Raw genomic sequence first — 21,548 nt, 5'->3', positions numbered from 1 at the left:
ATGTAAACATTACAATACCTCCAAAATTAATGGTATTGTAAGTCCAGACAGCATCCGAAAAAAGTGTTGTAAAAACTTTCACTCTGCAACCGAGACGTCTTCTCAACTTCAGGCCAACACGTCATTTCAACGTTGGTCTGCTCAGTGGGAACATTGCAGCCACTGTAATACTACATCATATGTCTCCACTACAGTGAGTCCCACATGTTTTGGTTAGCTTAACGCACTAACTGAGCAGGGTCAAAGACTAAAGGGGTGGGGCTAAGTTATTGAAACAACTTATTCTTAGGAAACTAGCGCTACCTTTAGTGCACAGATCAGGAATATCAGTTAATGTTATAAAACTATTACTAAACTAAGGACTCTGGTTCGGGTGTTATCGTGATTTTCCACTTTTGTCCGACAATCAGGTTCACAATGTTCCCATATGTCCCCATGCTTTTTCTGTCATGTATTACTTTAGAATCAAACTCCTTCTGCTCCTCACACCTCCGAATCATGTCCATTGCAATCACGCAATATTCAAGAATCTAAGACGTGATATGTTTAGGAACAAGTTTTTTTTGTAAAGTCATAAAAAAAGAACTCCATGCTTCAAATAACAGTATTGGATGTTTTGAATCAGTAAACTCTGTGTTTGAAAACACCTTGTTTTAGGTCCTCTTTACACAAAAAATGTTTTCTATTTTCAAAAAGTTCTGCAGTCACATGGTGTTCAAAACAATCTCTGTTTAGATGAGACCGCTGGAAGCATACAAACGCTATAGTATACATGCCAGGCCAATAGATGATGCTATGATTTTGCAGTTAATCAAAATAAGCAAAAACAAGTATGAGTCTTTGTGTGCATCACTCTATAAACTTCTCCAACAAAGTGTTGATTTACTTCACCATCACTTGGATCAGTAGAGACGTATTTCATGTCTGCACCAGATTCTGACGACAATCACAGTGCTGCACTCCCGCGCTTAATTTCTATCTTTTTAACGCACACTCTGGTTGGACTCGGGTCTGACGCTGCGAGGTGAATGAATTGTCAGGTGATGTGTTTCAATAAGCGTAAGATGACGCACAAATGTTTGCTGAGGAGGTGAATGGATGCTGTTCTCTAATACATAAATAAATGATGTTACAAAATACACAAATGACTGGTTCTTGTCTTGTCGTATTCAGCATCAAACAGGTACGTAGCGTTCATAGCATCACACGAAACTGCTTGTCATGTTTACAGTTTAATGCAGAACCAGTGGCTATTAAAGTCCATGTTATGCAAAACTAAACTTGTGTTATGAGTTTGTGGCACCACAGAAACATGTGTCATTGACCACTGAGCCAAGCTAAGTATTTAAAATTAGGTCTCAAAATCATGGAAAAACTAGAGCTTTGCTCTGCTCTGAAACGCTGGGGGCGTGTCAGTTAGAGGCACTGGAACCACAGCCACGCGCTAGAAGTGCGACGCCTCTGTGTACTGTGTTTATGGGAGAGAGCAGTGTGAAAGAGGCTCCAGTGCTTCGCCCATTGATTTTCCAAAAGTGCTCAAATCGGGCCAAATGAGGAAAGGTCGCATTTTATTCCCTTGAGTCCGAATATGTGGTTTGTTTTCAGCTAAGGGCCGAATTGGCCCGCTGGAGGCCGTGGAAGTTTGGTGTGCTTCAGCAGCAGGGTCGGGTTTATGCTAATGATGGCTCCGTTACATAACGCGGCCATAAATTCTGACCCCGCCTTTTAAATCCTGAACACAGAAATTGTTAACAGTTTTTAAAGCCTTGCTCCGCAATTAAATTACAAATGGTTGAATGGCTTTGTACATGTTTTAAGGAATATATTTATGACCTATTTAATGTGTTTAGAAGAAATTGTCAGAATTTGCTTTACACAGTCTTTAAATAAAGAGACTCACCTATATGTGCGTGCCGTGCACGGATGTGAATAGTGTCAGGCAGCAATGAGCTCAGGCTTAAAGAGAAATCGGCTTTATTCAGGTTCGGGTTGTATTACGACGGCTACGGGCCGGGTCGGGTCAAATTTTGTAGGTCCAATAATTAAATGGGCAAGTGTGCATACTTGTGACACAGAAAGTTTTGTTTCCCTGTTTACACGGAGACGGAGGGGGAGCGTTTTCACTAGAAAAGGTTCTTGTGTAAACTGGGCCTTAGTGGAGAGCAGTTTAATTGTTTCAGAGAAGGGGAGATCCACAGCTGATTAACATACTGGTTTCTTTGGCTATTAACACACTCTGGTTATTGATTTTGGCCAATAGACTGCACATTGAAGTAAAACACATGGCTACTTAAGCATCTATTATTCTGATTATTCGTTGGGACAACCACAGCTTCAGGAAGTGTTTGTTTTCTTCGGAGCAGCAGCAGCAGCAGCGTGATTCATAATTAGTCTGCTGTTTTAAGCACTCACTGGTAGGTGTTCGCTGCAGAGTCACTGAGCACTTTATTCTACTTCTCACTTCTTTTCTGACCACAGACATACTCCATTTCAGCCATAATCCATTGTTTCCCTACCGCAGCAGTGCACTGAATCCAACAAGACGAGAACACATCAGCTCATTGGATAAAAGCAATACGAGCAGAGTTCAGCTCCTAAAAATGAAGCCGTTTCTAAATTAACACTACTTTTATTCAACACTACTGAAGGCAAAGGTATTAATTGTGGATGTTAGTAGCATCCAAATGGTGAAAACAGCTATTCACCACCATTGCTGGGGGATTGTTAGTGGCCCCCCAGCTATCTTAGGTACTCTGTTTTCTCCCTTTGTGGACTTTATTACTTGCCAACAACCAAATGGCCATAACTTCTTCAAATATTATTTTAATTCCATGTGTATGACATCATTTGAAAGCTTGCACTGCATTCACACTGCAGGTATTAATGCACAATTTAAAAAAAAAATCTGATTGTTTTTTGTGTAATTGTTCATATTACATATCATATGCCTCTTTAATCAGTTTGGAGTATGAACTGAATACAACCCTGAGCTGACCCGCATGCGCAGAAGAGGTCCTAAGATGACCCAGTATCCCGCAGGCATGTACGGTGTTTATGGATGTAAATAAGGAGGCTTCCAGTGTATGACTGTGCGTTGCGTGAGTAATATTATTTCCAACAGAAGTCAGCACTTTAAAAGTTTAAGAAGACTGAAATAGAACAGAACCAGGTTTATCGCTCTAGCCGTTTGCTGTGATGGCTGCTACATCTTTACAACAAACTGTCAACAGTTTTTGCATGGTGATGACGTAGGACTCGGTTAGAAAGTGATTCGGCCGTCCAGAGTGCAGTCGCATTGCAAAAAGTTGGATATGTATAGGATTTAGGACCACATATGAAAGTGACAGATTTGAAAACATCGGAGTTGTGCTGTTCAGACTGTCTTTAACTCATTGAGTGCCATTCGCGTCTATAGACGTGAATTTTTTTTTGACTGGGGTTGCTAGGAGACAGTGTGACGAAGCTCTTCGGTGAATATCTAACTTGGACGATGATGTAGTGACCAACTGGTGACATGTAGGTGGCAGCAGCGCACCTTTGGATGAGAGATCACCCCAGATGGAAGAGGAAAGGAGTTTACAAAGCAGAAAATGGCGTTGATGCTGAAGTTCCCACCAGCTCACAGCAGCACACACTTGACCAGAGGATGTGTGGAACCTAAGTAGACTATTGAGAGTGTTGCGATGGTGAGATTAAATGATCAAAAAACGGGGCAAGCACTGACACTCAACATGTCCAGAAGGAGGAGGAAGTTGCGTCTGTGGGAACTAACAGGGGGAGAGACTTGGAGGAAGGCCAAATTACAGTAAGAAAGTCATTCAACTCTGACATAGACAGCAAAATAATAATAATGTTGCCATCAAAAGCTCAGTCTCATTGTTGTTTTTGTTGTTTTATAGAAGGAAACCAATGTTGAGGTGTCCCTAAGGCAAAAAAATAATTGCTTCAAAGTCACTAATAGGTTTTTTCAGAAAATGATTACGGAAGAACAAAACAAGCTACAAACAAATATATTTTTTCTGATGAAATTATAGACTTTCATTTTTCAGAATCTGGTGTCAGAATTCAGATTGTCATAGTACAAAATATTATGTGGGTCTTAAATGAGTCAAAATGCTCTAAAACGGCTGGCACTGAGGAGGTAGAAATTTTGAAAATGGCTGGCACTGAATGAGTTAACAGATCAGATACAGGTCGCATATGGGCAAAAAGATCGGATTTGGGTCTCATTTCCCTGCAGTGTGAACGCAGCCTTAGAATCCACACTTTCAGAATCCCTAAATAACTCAAAACGCCCTCCGGGCAACTCGTTCTTGCCACCTTCAGGTAATGATATAAATGATGTGGTGATTTTCTACATGTAGATTGTAAGTCAGTTGATACAATGTGCAGTTCCTTTAAATGTGACAAAAATATTTCTACAATTAGAGAGAGATGATTGGAAAATAAGATGAAGGGATAAGCTAGAGAATGTCACCGCTGTCATATTGAAGCAGACAGAAACTTGTAGACACGTTGCCTAGGAGTAGATCAGATAATCTGTGAGTAGGAGGGACGTACGATGGAGGGAGTCAGGGCAGGGGAACATTTGGTCCACTTCAGTAGTTCGGAGATGGCCTGAAGTCTAACCAGCCTCACTTGTCTTCCTGTCAGGAGGCAGTGAGGGGCCAGTGTTGTGTCAATCAAGCGGTTGGCACAGTTACCTCTCTAGCACTGTACTCCAATCAGGTCTGTCACTCAGGCTATCTTCCAAGATAGAAGCGAGTGAGGAAAGTAATTGGATTTGCTTCTAGCAGGGAAATGATGAAATGACATGAAACCATACCCCTTTCACGTTCACACGTCTACCTGTATACGCCACTGTGAGTAAATCTCCGTCTCTCTTCTCCTTTTCTATCTCCATCTGTCTTACCTGCCTCTTTTTGTTTCTAGAATCTGGAAATACTTTAGGCAGTGAAGAGATTCTTTTCATCTCGCCTGATGCTGTGCGAGCACCTTGTTCTTCCAGGTAGACAAAAGTAGAGACGAAATGAGGGGAATGAAAGGATTTCCAGGTTTTTACCAAGATCTGAGGGGGATTTTTGAGGATGTTTTTGGCAAAAATCAAAGGAGGTAGCCTATAGAGCAATTCTATGCTGTTAAAAACTAACTACCCCGCCTCCATACACCGTCAACAATGTGATGCAATGAGGTGCCTAAAAGAAAAATGTAATGTGTAACTTTGAAGTACTGAACAATGAACAACAGTATATGCTGCGCATCTGCCGTACATTACTGCTAGCTGGCAGGCATGACACTTCAATAGAAGAGAGGCAGCCGTCCCTGTCATCATACTGTATGAAAAGGCTGCATTCTCCTTTGCTAGTCATGACTGCGACAAATTCTGCTGTCCATCAGAATTTGGCGGAATCTTTTTAATGAAGTGTCTCATGCTCCTTTTCACTACCTTTCAATATTTAACGGTGACATTTGGAAGTGCAGAGATGTAGTAGGAAAGCTGTAAATTCCAAGGCTACACTGAAAACTCTCACTTAGAGTTTAGCTAATTGAAATATTGTTTTCAATTAGCTATTGCAATTGAAAACAATATTTGTTTTCCTCCTGTTATATTCACATGATTAAAAGAAAAAAAAAAAACAACTTGTTCTTTGTAAAAGCAATTTATGGTGATTTTTTTAAACTACAAAATTTTTCAAAATCTAGTGAATGTTATAGTACTCATACCTTTTTAAATTTGAGAAAGAATGAAAAAATATTTCAACAATTGAGCACATTAATTAAGCTAGAGGTTCTCAAACATTTTCTTGACATTCTTCGAAGAATGGAAAATGTTCAGGGCCGCCCCATCACAACAAAAAAATTAACCTTTAATGAAAAAATGTGAAATGAAAATAACATAAGATCAGATATGTCAGGACAGTAATAATGAACTTATTTGAGTGCAAAGAAAAAATAACATTTTTCTCATTTGATGTTCACCCCCTAGACACCCCACCACTTCCCCCCACCCCAGTTCGGGAACCACTACATACTGCAGTACTATAATTGCTTCTTATCATAAAATGCCGACAAACGTTTCACATCTTTGTTACTATGGTGATATCAATATCTAAATGAATGATTCTCGATATTTATCCTGATTATTTACACTTTCGGAAAAGCTATTCATTGCATTTCTCATCTTTATGGATAAACAGCAGCATCTCAAACTGTCCTTGTTTTATAATTTACCTTTGACAAGAGTACATCTATTAATTTGCATGACTGTGAACAAAGTATCATAAAACGTTTTAGGGAAGCACTTGTTATTAACAAATGCATTTGTTTTGATTGTTATCATGTTTTATGGGAACATTTACTGACCTTTTTTTCTGCCTCCACTTGTTCGAAATACAATTGAAAAACATTCATAATACTAATCTACATAATAAATCACGAGTGAAAAAGCCATCTGTTTACTATAAACACAGATTGTGATTTATTGCGTTTCAACCTTCTTGTTATCCCTCTGTTGCTTAAATTACTAAATTTACTGTACGCTTCATAATACTCCAATGCCTAAAAAAACTTGAGAAGAAATACAAAATAACATTGTCCAATATTGATTTTTGGTCCAATACATTGGTTGATGGTGGTGTAGTGGTATGATGGTTTATTTTTGGGTTGTTGTTGTTTTTTTTAAGCATTGTTTGTTCAAGAGTATTGTTATTGGCCATGTCCATGTCTAGTGTCTTGAACAAGCTTGTCCATTAGCTTTCTAATCAAAAATAAACAGCTCCTAAAATGCTACATGCAAAGTGCTGAGTCAGATGTAGGGAAGTGATCAGCCAAGCAGAACAGATATACCCTGACAAATATCACGGATGTCTGTCCCACTTCCTGACACACAAACCTCAATAGAGACACCAACACTTATCCAATGGACTGTCTCCATTAAAGATCAACACCCGAGATTATACAGATCAATCAATACAGAAAGTCTAGTAGCTGAGACATGTCCACGTAAGCAAACACGCATTTAGCAATGATCACATTGTGCGAGTCCTAATCACTCCGTGGTAGGTGTGTGTATGTCTATGTGTGTCTGCAAAAAATCAATACACTGCAGCTTTACATTTCATTAAGCCAAGGAGCAGAATTTAACTTCCAGTGTAAAGCAATAAAAGCATGTGGTCTGCGACCATCACTCTCCATCTGCCCCTAACGTTTTCCCACCTCAGTTTTCCTTTTCACTGCACTCACATTTTATCCTAATGGTACGTTCACACCAAACGCATTTCGGGCGCCAAAATCGTGCCTCACGCCCATTTGTGCTCATTGAATCAGCGTCACCAGCGTCGAAAATGCTCGGAACACCCATCCAAACATGTTTGGAAGGGAGTGCATTGAGGGGAGGGGCTTCCCCGTTACCGGTGGTGGAGGCGCAGGATGCGCAGCGGGACCTCTGACGCTCCCTAGAAACGTGTCCGCCATATATTGTTTATGTAAACCTGATGCTGTTGACGCTTTGGACGCATTTGGTGTGAACTTGCCATTAGAGATTGAAGACCACACATTCAAGTGTTGTTGTCTAATTTATTTTCAAAGAATTCTACTAAAGCCAAATACTTATCAGCCGAGCAGAGGCATAATTAACTAAGAATACATATATATATATATATATATATATATATATATATATATATATATATATATAGAGCTATTATCATTCTGTTCAGCCATTTCCTCTTTTCTCCACAGCTAAGTTTCATCCCTGCATCTGAATTGATCTGCTTGAAGACACAGCCTCCACCTCAGAGTTCCCTTTTCCTTTATTATCCTCAGAGTACATGCCAGCTCAGCCAAGACAAGCCAGATGGGGGAAATGGGATTCCGATCATTGGGATATCATCCAGGATCTGCTGACCCCTACACTCTCCCACCCCACACACACACAAATCATCTGTCTGCAAACGCAGTCACAGACACGATTCTAGGGGTCAGAAGCAAGGACTATCAGGCTGGGTTTCAGTTGACTTAGCAACACTCGGGTAAAGAAACAGTGTGTGTCTGTGGGTTTGCATCGGAACATCATAGCAGTTCTACAGGCTCCAGATCCCAAATCCTTAATAGCCACAGAAACACATGCAACATTGTAAGTTATTCACAAACATGTTTAAAAACACAACAAAATTTACATAGAGCGATAAATCACACCCACACTCAATTGATCCAAGCTACAATAGCTCTTCTATACATTGGAATTAGACACAAGTAACACTTGAACCCTCAGTAAGCATTGGCTGCTCTTAAATTACAATGACTTGGCAATTATAAATTTCTATCACAGTTTTTGGTTTGTTTCACTTGGAGACCACACTGTAGACTAAGAACTATAATCAAGAGCAGCAACACTTATTCTGACCCAAATCATGATCTAACCATCAATGATGGGAACAAAAATACTTAATCTTTAACAAATAACCTGTTCTCAACATAAACTTTAAAACTGTTACTGCTGATTTAAAACAGTCCTGCCTGTGCTGGATGCTGTCAACCTAATATAACTGAGATTAATGATTAATGTGTGATATAGGCCGGATATTCATTCAGGTTTGTTGAAGAAAGGAGATTACAATAAATAAATTAATGTAGGACTGCAGCTTTCCAAGAATATAAAGACCAATGCCTTACAACAATATGGCATGTAGGGAGTATTCAGTTCTTGGTCCATATATGGTTCTGCTAGAATTTTGTACTTGCAGTGTCTTTAAAACTACACCAGCAATAGTCAAGGATTTTAGAAACAGGAGATGTAAATCCTGTTTAAAAACTAACAACTAACATATCCATTACGATGTCTGTGTTATCAGAATACTCACACTAACTCCAAACCAATTCCAACCTATTGGCACAAAACCAAAAAAGCAGCATAAACATTACTTCATTCAATGCTTTAATCCACGTCACTTAAACTGCCAATGAGGAAGCGGGACACAAACATCACACCACACCTAAAAACTCTCATCAATGATTCAATCTGTCTTGAGTTTTCAAACTTTAAAGAATTACATATTCACTGTGATGAAAATCTGATGCTTCAACCACAGATTACACAATTCAGCACTTCGTCTCCTACTGTAAATTCCAATCATCAAAAAAGATGAAAAACACTAAAGCACTTGAATGTCGAGAAAACGTCTGCTGTATGCATTGATGTGCAAGCATTTAATTACAGTAAAATAGCAGTTAAGAAAAAGTAAAGCCAAAAAACAGAATCAGCAGAGTAATAGCCATGCATCATTTTCAATACCCACTGTTTTTTGTTTTTTTTTGCTGATAAATGATTAAAATGGACAATGACACACAATACATAAGCCTGCGTTTGTAAAGATGCAGTATAAAGTCCTTATTGCAGGTACCACATATACTATAACAAGGCCAACCCACAAACAAATTAAACACATCATGCAGTATTCTGGGTATAGAACACTTTAAATATTTGCTTTGTGTGCCATCATTGCACATAATTGTAATTGCTATTCTATATTAAAAAAAAAGGAGCGTTATCAAAATGCTTTTTATATGATAACTGTATTAAGAAAAGCAACAGTAAATATTACAAAAGCTTCAAATATTTTCAAGATTGTCTTACCCATAAAAAAATTGACTTAATTAAAGTTCTATTAGCTTCATAATCAAAGGTAACCAGCCACTAATGAGTGGGACTTAACAAAAAAAAAGTTAACTGTGATGGGTTTATTGACTGTATGACATGAAGAATTCAAAAGCAATACTAAACAACTATAAGCTACATGTGTAAATCAGATTTCCAAACACCAAGCAGGCCTACCTTCTTCATACGTCCACTACGAGTGCCTGTGAAGACCACCGTGTGGCCGCGATAGTCGTATGCCGCCACAGAAGTCATCCCGTCATCCTTGTCCACGTATAGTGGGATTCCTTCGATAGCCGTGGTGCCCCCTAAGGGCTGGTTGAAGTCCTGGCCACAGAAGTTATCATCTATCTGAAGCGGCTGCATTATGGAGGCAAAGCAGAAGGGCACAGAAGGAGAGAAAACCATTAACTCAACCATTAACACTTTCTAAATCCCTTTTCTCATTAAACCAACATTAATTCTTAAAGAAGGTGGAGGATTTCAATCTCCTCGACACTTAGTAGACAATTTATGGAGTTGGGGCGAAGCCAAGTCGTAGCAGATTTAGTGAGAATAGGAGCAAAATTATTAGTTGCAATTGTGGGGGAAATCCATCCTTTTGTTAACATTTTTTTTTTTTGCTTATTTCATCACTAAATATGGTCACAAGGGGTGGCATTGATTTCCGCAGTTCATTAAGAACAGGCTCAGAGTCCAACAGCACTGTGAGCCGCTGCCATCGCTGCATCGACTTTGATTACTTCATAGAACACGATGTCAAACCATGCAATTAAGTGTCTCAGCACGGTCTCAATGGATGAACAGTTGTTTGCTAATGTTTGAAATATTGATTCTTTAATGCTTTGGCAATGTACTCTCTAACAAGAAATAAGCCAATACTAAATGTGTTTGTGTGTGTAAATAATACTGGTGTAAATTTCAAAAAGGGGAAAGGGCCAGTGTGGTAACAGGACACAGGAATAGGGGACAGGCAGGATATAAATTATAGGTCAAATTAGCATATCATAATCAAAATGTCTTGTAAAGACTCTGAGGAGTTGCTACTCATATGTTGATAAGTCAAAGCTGATTCATGCATGTGTGCAGAGGAGTGTGTAATAGACATGTCATTAAAGGCATAAAATAGCCTTACATGCATGGGAAGGTTTTGTCTGACGCTTAGATTTGTAACACAAGTAATGGACAGCATCTGCATTTCTGCCTCCCACTGAGAAAACGGTAAAAATCTGAATTTATGAAAATATAAAATGACGTAATCAAGCAGAAAGACGAGCCCTGTCCAGGATGAGACGACAAGTAATTCGATTCCAGCAGATCTCCACAGCCCAGCACAGGTGGGATTGGTTGGACGAGATTTCCTTTGGCAGTCTAAAACATAACAGATTTCCTTAGATTTAGCAAAAAGTTTTTCCAAAAAAAGGGTGTTGGAATGCAATTGTTGGGTAAATCAACCAGTAATGCAAGCCATTGAACGTTTATGTTGCTTTCACAACGATGCACATTTCTACACCTTCATTTAGTAGATGCTTTTATCCAAAGCGGAATACAACACGAGCAGTTAGAATTATTTTTAAAATAGAATAACACCACTGAATTTAATTAAAAATAAAAAAAAACATTAAAAAGCTTTAAGTATAGCAAATTTTATAAACAAAATAACTGGTATTCAATGCTGTTTTGACGCCATGCATTACGTTTATTTTTGGTTGGACGGCTATGATGTGATGCATTTGATTGTTGTTTGGTCACTTAATTTTTTGTATACTGTAGTGCAAAATGCCTGTCGATAATTTTAAAACAAAATGTTAATAATGTGCTCAGTAATGGTTGGGTGTAAAAATGTAACAAATTACTTTACTTAAAATGTACTTAAGTACAAGTAAAAAACTGATTTAGAAATATACTCAAAAAAGTAAAGGTACCCATAAAAGCAACTCAATGACAGTAACATGAGTACTTGTAATCTATTACTTTCACCTCTGCCGTTGTGTCATCACTTTCTTATAGTTCTGGACCGAAAGGGCGGGAAACAGCGGATGATTTTATCACCTTGATTTGGTTTGGGTTGTATACTCAGCAATGAGATGATTCCATGTTGTTGCCATTGCAGTTGATGCAGACTCTGAGGTGACCTCTACATTATGATCCAACAGAGCAGGGTACGCAAGGCTTTAAACTACAAACCAAAATAGAATAATATCATGACATAGTACACATAATCGCACCAGGACTTTGCAATAAAAAAAAAAAAAACTTATAAACTTAAACTTATAAGCACCACAAACAAGGCTTAGACATAATATGCAAAGCATGGTTAAGCCTCCCACTCTGCACAAATTAACATGCCAGCTCTCTCTTGTTCATTAAAAGACACATCGTCTCCAATGAGACAAATCAATCACTTTGGCCTCTGAAACAGCAAATCAGTCAGCGAACGTGCGTGTGTGTGTGCGTGTGTGTGTGTGTGTATGTGTCTGAGACAAGACTTTGAGTGCCTTTAACAAAATTCTAAGACATCAATAAATTTAGCAAGGTTCAACTTAAATGAGCAAAATGAAAATGTAAGGGCTTTGTGTGGCACACAGAAAAGTGTTTAGAAAGTGATTTTCTGACAGTTCTCTAAATCGTTTAAGAAGAAAAAAGAGAAGCACAGCAGAGGAGGGTGATGCATGTATGCAGATTGAACGAAGGAAAATGAAAATAAGAACTAAAGTCAAGAAAGAAAAAGGTGGTGAATGGGTCATTGGCAGCAGAGGATGGAAAAAGGATGAAGAAAAGGACAGAACGGACAGATGGTCAAGGCTCAGAGGATGAACCATGGTCTTGGGTCCCTGCCACAGTTTCCTTTACTTTATCTGATAAAGATAAAGATAACTTCATTCACTTCACATCCAGTCCCACTTTCTCCTCAGCAGTCGTATCCTCGACTTCAGCCTTGGCTTTTTCCTTTAACCCTATGAACACTGTCTTCACCACTAAAAGCAATGTTCCACCTTTCAATGCAATTGTTGCAATGATTCTCTCCTTGAAATATTACATTGGAAGCTGTTTTTTTGTCCAACTTTCTTTGGAACATAAACACATGTATTTACAAAACTGCTAATGTTGCCTTTTCACCACAAAACTGCTTCATTAATGGATAAAATCCAATCGGACACTGATCTGATCGGCTATATCGGATCGGCCGATATTTCGCATTTTATGGAAATAATGTGATTGGCTGTAATGTCTTAATTCGCTGATCCAATCCATGACATCATTGTTGTCATGAAGCTTTCTGTAGATGCTCCCATTGCATTGTTTTATCTGTCTCATTTACACCTAAGAGTTGTCTACTTTACGTGACACAGCTAAAAAAGGTGAAAACCTATGAGCGAACGGCAAAAATGTCTCTCGGTTGGAGCGCAGCGGCTGAGTGCCGGACTTCTTCCCCAGTCTACTGGCTTTGAAAGCGCGGGCAGCGTATACTGTTAGTGTCTGTGTCTGTGTTCGTATGTGTGTGCGTTTGTATGTGTGTCCGCGCTTGTTTTGTTTAGCGGAGCGATGCGCTCCCCTTTACTTTCGCTTTCATATCCGAGACGACTGTCCATTTCAGGGTGATGGTGGACACAGAAGCATGCGTGTGTGTGCGTGCATGTGTGTGCTTGCATGTGTGTGCGCTTCACCTCCGCTGTACACCTGTGAATACGGACTATAAACAACAACCGGTTTTGCGATGCCACAGTCAGGAAATATGTATTTGCTCCCAATGCTAATGCTAATGGAGGCTTCACGTAGTTAAATTGTGTTCTTCCTCCACAGCTTAATCTCCAACTCTCTTGTAGTCGAAACCACTGTTATTCAGGGACTAACTTAAATGGTTCACCTGCAAGTGCTCGGTTTGCAACGCGGAGCCATGACGCTCTTGTGCGTGCATTATGTTAACCTTTCCTGTGTCTCGTCTTCAGACTGCGTTCGGAAGTCACAGGGGAGTCTAACTTTGCTTCGAGGGCCGAAGCTATCCTCACACACGCTGCCTCACTCCGTACACTTGTCGAGCAGATAAAGGGCCACGCACACTCTGACAACAAACGTTATGTTTAGGTCCTGCATGGAAATTATTCAACTCTTCCATTCCCTCACACTCACAAGGCTGCGTTTACATCCCGAAATATGGTACTGTTTAATTTTCTGTGAATCTGTATCAAGTAGTCCCAAAGGAATTCTGTCGGTACCGAAAGAAAACAACCTGAATTCATATGATCGGATCGGTGATCGGCCCAAAAATCCTGATTGTGTAAAGCCTAGTCAAAGCTACTATTATGTCTGTGGTAACGGACTGTGTTATCAGAGCTTATTTCAAGGATTATTATGCACTCAGGAATAGTTAATGTCCATTTTAGATTTGCCATGACATCTGTACATATCTAGTTGGGTTGACCTTAAAGAGTAACTGAACCCCTGTTATTTCCCAACCTGCCACTAGGAGAAAAAATAAAAAAAAATAAAAAATGCCTTGATTATGGGTGGGGCTCCTGGAGCAGATAAGACACGTCCAGTCTATACTATAAAATCTCCAATGAACTATTCACTCTTCTCTCAATCCAACCTACTCACCACAGATTGCAGGGCACACAGGCGCTAGTTTTTATAAAAGGGGCAGGGCTAACGGTGCTTGTTTGTGACGCAAAATGGTCCCAAAACATCCCATGATCTTGTTCCCAGCCAATAGCAAAAATCAAGTGTAATAGCCGGGATTCAACCCATAGAGGGCAGTCACTCAAATTATGCCAAACTGAAATACTTTGACTAAAATGTTGAGATCTGGACCAGAATCAATCAATAGCACTACTTCATACCCAAATACATTTTTTATTCAGCAGAAAAAAGTGGTTTTGGGGATTAGTTACTCTTAGAGCTAACCTCTAAAGGAAATATGAACATGCTATCCTGATACCTGAAAACATTTAAAGGGGCTCCTGAGCTGCAACTCCCTCTATTCTCCTGGAAGGATGAACCAGCAAACCATCTGAGGAAGCTTTTTTTGGCCACTTATATCAATCTCATGACCTAAAGACTGATGTTAAAAGGTCTGCTCTTGGACATTGACATTAATCAGTACCAAAGAACAAAGCACCCACATTAGCCATCCATTACATGAACCACAAGCCATAGAGTTAAAGTTAAACTACACAGAAACTGACTGCAACAGTGAATCCTGATAGCACCATCCAACTTATCGTACTGGCAAACTAATCTGCATTCCCACTGTCTGTCAACCTCAAGTCAGATTGCCATCTTCCCAGCTCTGTTGTCAGCATGCTGAGAACGCTAATGGTTTGTTATGTTTAGCTTGACTTGCATCATTACCATAGACTCAACAGCTCAGATTGAGGCACAGCAGAGCATTCAGTCGGTGCTTTCTCACTGCAGACAAATGCGGCCTCACACAGACCTGACATCTGCTAGCTGTTGTGTGCCTCGTAGACATGTAATTCCTACAGTCTGCTTACTCTATCATTCCGCAGCAGCCACACATCGAGGAATGTATTTTACACGTAGCTCAAAATACATATTATAATTGAAAAATACAAATAAGTGTGTATCTAATCCTATAAGGATAATAAATCTTAATTATCTCTGGAAACTTTCCCCAAATGTGTTTCTTTGTGTGCTGACAAAGCAGGTCTGAAAATGGATGGATGGATTGATGGATGGATTGATGGATGGATTGATGGATGGATTGATGGATAGATTCATAGTTAGATATTTATAGGGGGTTAAGCAAGGAGCTGACAATAGGGTGAAAAGTGAAGAACTGGGCCAGGTGAGAGCAAGGAATACTAGAAAATACTAAATGTTTCAGCAAAAAAAGCAGAGGTTATAATGTGGTTTCAAACAAAGCAAAACTTGAACAAGTTCGAAGGTATACAGGTAGGGAATCCAAAACCAGTTCTTGTTCAGAACCGGTTTCCAGTGTCTTAATTCCTTGAAATTGTTGGTCATTTTGCAAACGATTCCAGCAATCGATTCTAGTGTGCTTGAATAATGTAGTTTATGCAAGTTACGCAACATGCGTGTCTCATCATTTGGTAGTGCAGCCAGCAGGAAACATGGCGCCCAAGCGGCACAAAACACTTGAAAGTTTGGTTACATTTAATGAGAAAGGATGACAACAGGGCAACTTGCCATCCTAACCAAGTGGATTTTTTATTTTATTTTTTTAATCAAGGGGAGGGAATATCCCGTGCCCTCTAAACTGTTTGTAAGGTTTTAATCTAAAAACAAATGCATGACTAGTAGTTAAAAAAAAGTGTTTGTCACCCATTGCTCCATGTGCTTTGTTTGTTAAACCTCCCCCTCAGTACTATATAAGAGGAGTCTGGAAGCCTTGTGGTCAGTATCAGAGCAGTCAGCTTGTAAAACAAAGTTTGTAGAAAGCGGCAACAGAGTTTTGTGTAGAGCTCCGTCTTCATTTGTTTTCACTTTTTTCCCCTTTTTTTTGCAAGTTGGATGTCTTCTATTTTAATTCAGGCCTGCACTGTAAATACTGCTGCACTTTTACCACTGTAAATAAATACACTAGGCCATTCTTACAGGGAGTATCATGTAAAAATCACTTTTTCAAACTTTATATCATGTTAGTGTGTCATTCCCTCCTGAAAAACTACCTCCAGTGTTTCTGAGATTGTAATCTTTAAATCTCCTGCTAGCAGCCATTGTCCTGCTGTTATGCTCGAGGGGACGAGGCTCCGCCTTGAGGACGAGGCCCCTCCCCTCTCCTATGTTCTCTTCATGAGTTCAGCCCACAGCACCTGCCTCTGCATATTTAGTTTTTAATTGACTTATTTTAAATATTTTTGTAAGAAACCCATGGCTTATGTTCTCTGTACTCAATGTACGCATTAAAATAAAAATAGATAAAATAAAAACGTAAAAAACTTTCACCCCTCCCCCGCTTCCAGCTCCGTCAAAACAGCTGCAATCACAGCAAACAGCTGAGAGATAACTGCGTGTTGATTTGTCTACTCTGCTCATCATAGTAGCTGCCTGGCTTTACTTTTTAAAAATGCCTTCAGCGAGAAAATGTATTTTTGGATGCGAAGAAAACGGCCCTCTTTTGGATAAAACAATTCATTGGAGTTCATATTTGGAAGCGGCCCTCATCCCACAAAGATATGCTACGTTTGTTCCAGGCACTTTTTAGATGACTGCTTTAAAACAAGAGCTTATTTTAAAGTGGATTAATAAGTACACTGACAATAAAAACAATGTGATCCCTACTTGTAAAGAGTAAGTAAGTAAGTAAGTAAGTAATGTATAAAGTGCTTTTTGCAGATGAAATCACAAAGTGCTGTACAGAGCTGTGGATAAATGAATACAACAGGTGCAGGTTATTCCAGAGTCTGCGGGCCACAGCCTGGAACGCCAGGTCTCTTCATGTTTTAAATTTAGTTTTTGGAATTTTTAGGAGACCCTGGTCTGGTACAACAAGTCCGAGATATATTGAGGGGGCCTGGCCATGTAACGCTCAGAAAGTATGAACTAAGATTTAATATTCTATGCGAAACTTGACTGGAAGCCAGTGCAGAGTAGCAAGAACGGGGGTAATGTGGGATGTTCTGGGAGCACCGGTCAAGTCTGGCAGCAGCATTTTGCTGGCTCTGAAGATGGACTACTTTTTCAGAGCTAGAAGCAGCACGGGTAACCAGTGACTGAGGAGAGATCACTTCTCCTCTGATTGTGCATTAGCATTCCTCACTTCCATAACCATTCAAAAATGTAGAAAGTAGCCAAATACAGTGCACAAAAAACAGATGTAAACAACAACCATTTGTGTTTGTATGAGTACTGAAGGGGGCGTGTTCATGGGCGCATCAGACAAGCACGGAGTTTCTTAAAGAGATAGAGGTGAAATCGAAGCGTCATGAACCGTGTGCTACATAGGGAAATTTCTATTTTTTTTTTTGCTGCATTTTCCCCAAAAAAATTGGGTAGCATAGTTATTTGAGTATGCTAGAGAATGGTACTGTGCCTGAAAAAAACATGATACCCCCCCTTTAATGTTAAATAAATGCCTTCTCATGTATTTCATTTAGATGACCATGACGAGGGACTAAACTCAAAAGTTTGATTGAACAACTGGATTGAAAACTAGACAAAAAGGACCAAACCAAAAGCACATATACATACTACTGTATATGCTATGTATATTCTTGCAATGCCAAGTAGCACTCCCCTGCCTTTTGCTGTGAAATCAACATCAAGAGAACAATTTACTTGGGACATTTTTAAAATCCAAAGCACAATGATGTATTATTAAAACATGACAAAACAATTTGTTGCATCCGACACTTCATGTTTTCATTATCTAAATCAAACTCCATGCATAATAGCAGGTGGGTCTCTGGCATTTGCCTAGGCAAAGGGGGAAAAAAAACCATCTTGTGTTTTTATATCAAAGGGGTTGATTTGGTACCCAAAGTTTAGTGCTTATACTTACTGATAAAATAAATCATCTTAAGTTACAAAAACCTAATGTGTACTTTTCAGTTATTGGGTAAATCAGGAATATCTTGGCCCAGAGTGATGCTGAAAAACAAATCAGTGCATTTGTCACATCTAGATTAGATTATTGTAACTCCCTACTGTCAGGATGTCCCAGTAACTCACTAAAAAGTCAAGTCTCCAGTTAATTCAGAATGCTGCAGCTAGAATACTAACAGGTACGAACAGGAGAGAGCATATTTCTCCAGTATTGGCTTCCTGTAAAATCTAGAATAGAGTTTAAAATCCTCCTGTTAGCCTACAAAGCTCTACATAATCAAGCTCCTGTGTATCTTAGAGACCTGTTAGTGCCCTATCGTCCAAGCAGATCACTCCACTCTCAGTTTGCTGGTCTTCTTGAAGATCCTAAAGTGTCTATAAGTAGAACAGTAGGCAGAGAATTCAGCTACCAGGCTCCTGACCTTTGGAACCTGCTCCCAGTCTTAGTATGGAAGACTGCTACTCTCTCCACCTTTAAAAGTAAACTCAAAACCTACTTATTTACTAAAGCGTACACCTTATAATTGTGATAATTTAAAGCGGACAAGGTCCCCTCTGTAGTGATTGCTGAGAACACTACATGCGGCCAGTACAAGATGAAACCTTGTCTGTCGTGGTAGCATTTCAGAGCATGGAGGATGCAGAAAATGAACCTAACCACTAGGAATGAGTGTATCATGTTTTTCCTGCAGTCTGTGCCTTCTCCTCGCCTTCCGAGGACTCTCTTTTCTGTTTCAGGTGTCTTGATGCAGGAGTTTGGCGGTTCCTGTTCGATGGTTCACAGCTCAACTAGTCTGGAACACTTGGATGGACTGATCAATGGTTCGCGGCTCAAATAGTCTGGGACACTCGTATGGACTATCCTTCTATCTTATTCTGTTTGTCCTTCTGTTCACTAACCGCAACCAGTCAAAGCAGATGGCTGCCACCTCTGAACCTGGTTACGCTGGAGATTTCTTCCTATAAAAAAGGAGGAGTTTTTTCTTCCCACTGTCACTAAATGGTTGTTCATGTGGATCTTGTTGGGTTCTTTTTCTTACTATGGGCTTCATATTTTGTTAAAGTGCTCTGAGATGACTTTGTTGTAAATTGACCTATATAAATAAAGTTCAGTTGAGTTGAGTTGAGTAAAAGGTAGCTCTCCACACATAATAAGAAAATAATCCCTTTCCTGTTGCATCACCACCTGCTGAATGAGTGTCTCTTATTGTTCTAATATTGTGTGTTCTGATTGTAATAGGTCATAGGTAATAGGTCAAAGCTCTATTTATTATACACCAAGCTTTTCCCAATGGCACTGAAACATCATGCTGCAACCAGACTGTATATTAGAGCCTGTGTGAGGCATAAGTGAGTGCAAATCAATTCCACACAGGTCCGGATATCATTGCTTTTGTCTGAAACACGGCTCTTGGTAGTTTTTCTTCTTTAAAACTGTTTTGGATCAGACACAACATTTGCAGGAAAAGCACATTTTAGTTTTTTTTTTATTGACGATAAAAGCATTTACATCTACAAAAACGCAGAAATTTAGTTATCCCACCATGAAGAGTGGAGAAGAGTTTGAATTAGAGAGTTGGAGACATGGTTTGAGGTAAACAGACAAGGAGGGGGTGAGAGAGTGAGAATGTTGTCAACATGCTCTCCAGAGGGCCAAATGCCTCAAGCATCTCCTCATCTCATCCAACTCTGGCATAAACACATAGCTCCAATCCCACAGAGAATCAGCAAATGTGTGAGTGTGAGCCACTGCTAGTGTGTGTGTGTGTGTGTGTTTGTTCATTGTAGCTTGTCCTATTTTCCCCATGTGTAAAAGATATTGTTGAAGTGAGACTTGACCCACTGAGACACACAATGTCTGATGCAAAGAATAACAAAAATTACAGAGTAAAAAAAAAATCACTTAAATAAGCCTATGTGGATCCTCTGTTTACTTTAAAGTATGACAAGAAAACAACAATCAACCGTGATGTTTGGAACAGGAATCGAACAAGTTACAAACCCTACAAAACATAATCTGCATCCTGGATTTGTCAATATTATTGTTTTTCTCTTTTCACTGAAAGACGGGTGGAGTAATGGATTCCCTTTGGGCTCCCATTGAGACAATATCTGCTGTCTAATTGCCTAATAATGAGACTGTGCATGTGCGCGTCTTTATGTGTGTGTGCGCGTGTGTGCGTTTTTGAAGAAAGATGAGACCGAAAAAAGTTTGAATTGTGTATATTATGGAGAATATAGGGTAGAGACGGGCAACTTTTATCACAGCGGGAGCCTCAAAAATGTAATTTTAAATGATCCTAGGGCCACACTGGGAATATTTTTGTCAGCATTTAGAATATTGACTATTCTGAGCATTTATACAGGAAAAAAGGGAAGAAAAAAAATAGGTTTGTCTTCATTTGTTGGTTTTTTCTGTAATCTTGTTGTTTTGTGAGTTTTAGCCATTTTTTGTTTTTCTGTCATTTTCTGTATTTGGAGTCATTTTGTATACTTGTGTGTTTTTGTAGACATTTTTGTGTGTTTAAATGGTTGCTTTGTGTATCTCCGTTGTCATTTTGTACATTTTTGATGTCATTTTCTACATTGTGCTGTCATTTTGTGTGTTTTTGAAAGTATTTGTATTATGTTGGGCTTCATATTGCTTTCAACTTGAGGTACAATTTTTGGGGTTTTGTTTTGATGGCTACATAAAAGCAGATAGAGGGCTTCATGAGGCCCCCAGGCCGCCAGTTTCACATGTCTGATCTAGGCGTTAGGTGGAGTAGATTAGTGGTACTGGTGACAGCTACACACCACATTGTTTTGAGCACAACCTGTGGCTTATCGTATAATTGTGTGTGAGAGTGGCCTAGTAATGAGCATCGACCTGCACACACACTTTTAGTACAACAGTATAATCATGTAATCAAAGTGCAACAATAAGACACAAATTACTTTTTCTAAAACACTCACATGATTTTAACACAATCACAGATGGCCTCTACATACTTCATCGGAACAGAGAACTTGCAAGTTCAAGGTGGTAGGAACATGAAGTTCTTTTTGGCCGCAACAATACATACTCAGTCAGAACTCATGGACCATTCACGCCTCCAACCTGAGCTTTGTGGAAAGGACACAACAAAAGAAGACATTATTTCAGTTGATGGGAGAAAAAAGAAAAAGAAAAAGAACAACGTGCTAAAAGTGGCAGAAGAATAGGTTGCCATTTCTAGTTGCTAATGAGTGTTACAAATGAGCAGTGTTGGTTTCAAGTTCAAGTATATTCAGACAGTCAAACAGACGGACAAAGACTTTCAGACATTCCAAGCATTATATTCCAAACAATGGTCATTTGTGCAGGATTAAATGTTTTGATAAG

At 39.3% G+C, this 21,548-nt stretch overlaps 1 protein-coding gene across 3 annotated transcripts in view; it reads right to left on the bottom strand.

The window, feature by feature from the left end:
* Window positions 1-21,548, bottom strand: part of plxna1a (plexin A1a) — a 339,887-nt gene that overhangs the window by 243,724 nt on the left and 74,615 nt on the right. For all 3 annotated transcript variants that reach the window (XM_028452103.1, XM_028452104.1, XM_028452102.1), the window contains one exon: window positions 9,833-10,015. In XM_028452103.1, the coding sequence (XP_028307904.1) occupies window positions 9,833-10,015 (183 nt within the window). The remainder of the gene's footprint in view (window positions 1-9,832; window positions 10,016-21,548) is intronic.

Source organism: Gouania willdenowi, chromosome 7 (genome assembly GCF_900634775.1).
Source record: "Gouania willdenowi chromosome 7, fGouWil2.1, whole genome shotgun sequence".
Lineage (NCBI taxonomy): Eukaryota > Metazoa > Chordata > Actinopteri > Blenniiformes > Gobiesocidae > Gouania > Gouania willdenowi.
The sequence above is the reverse complement of the archived record's forward strand: the minus strand, read 5'-3'. Positions and strand labels throughout refer to the sequence as shown.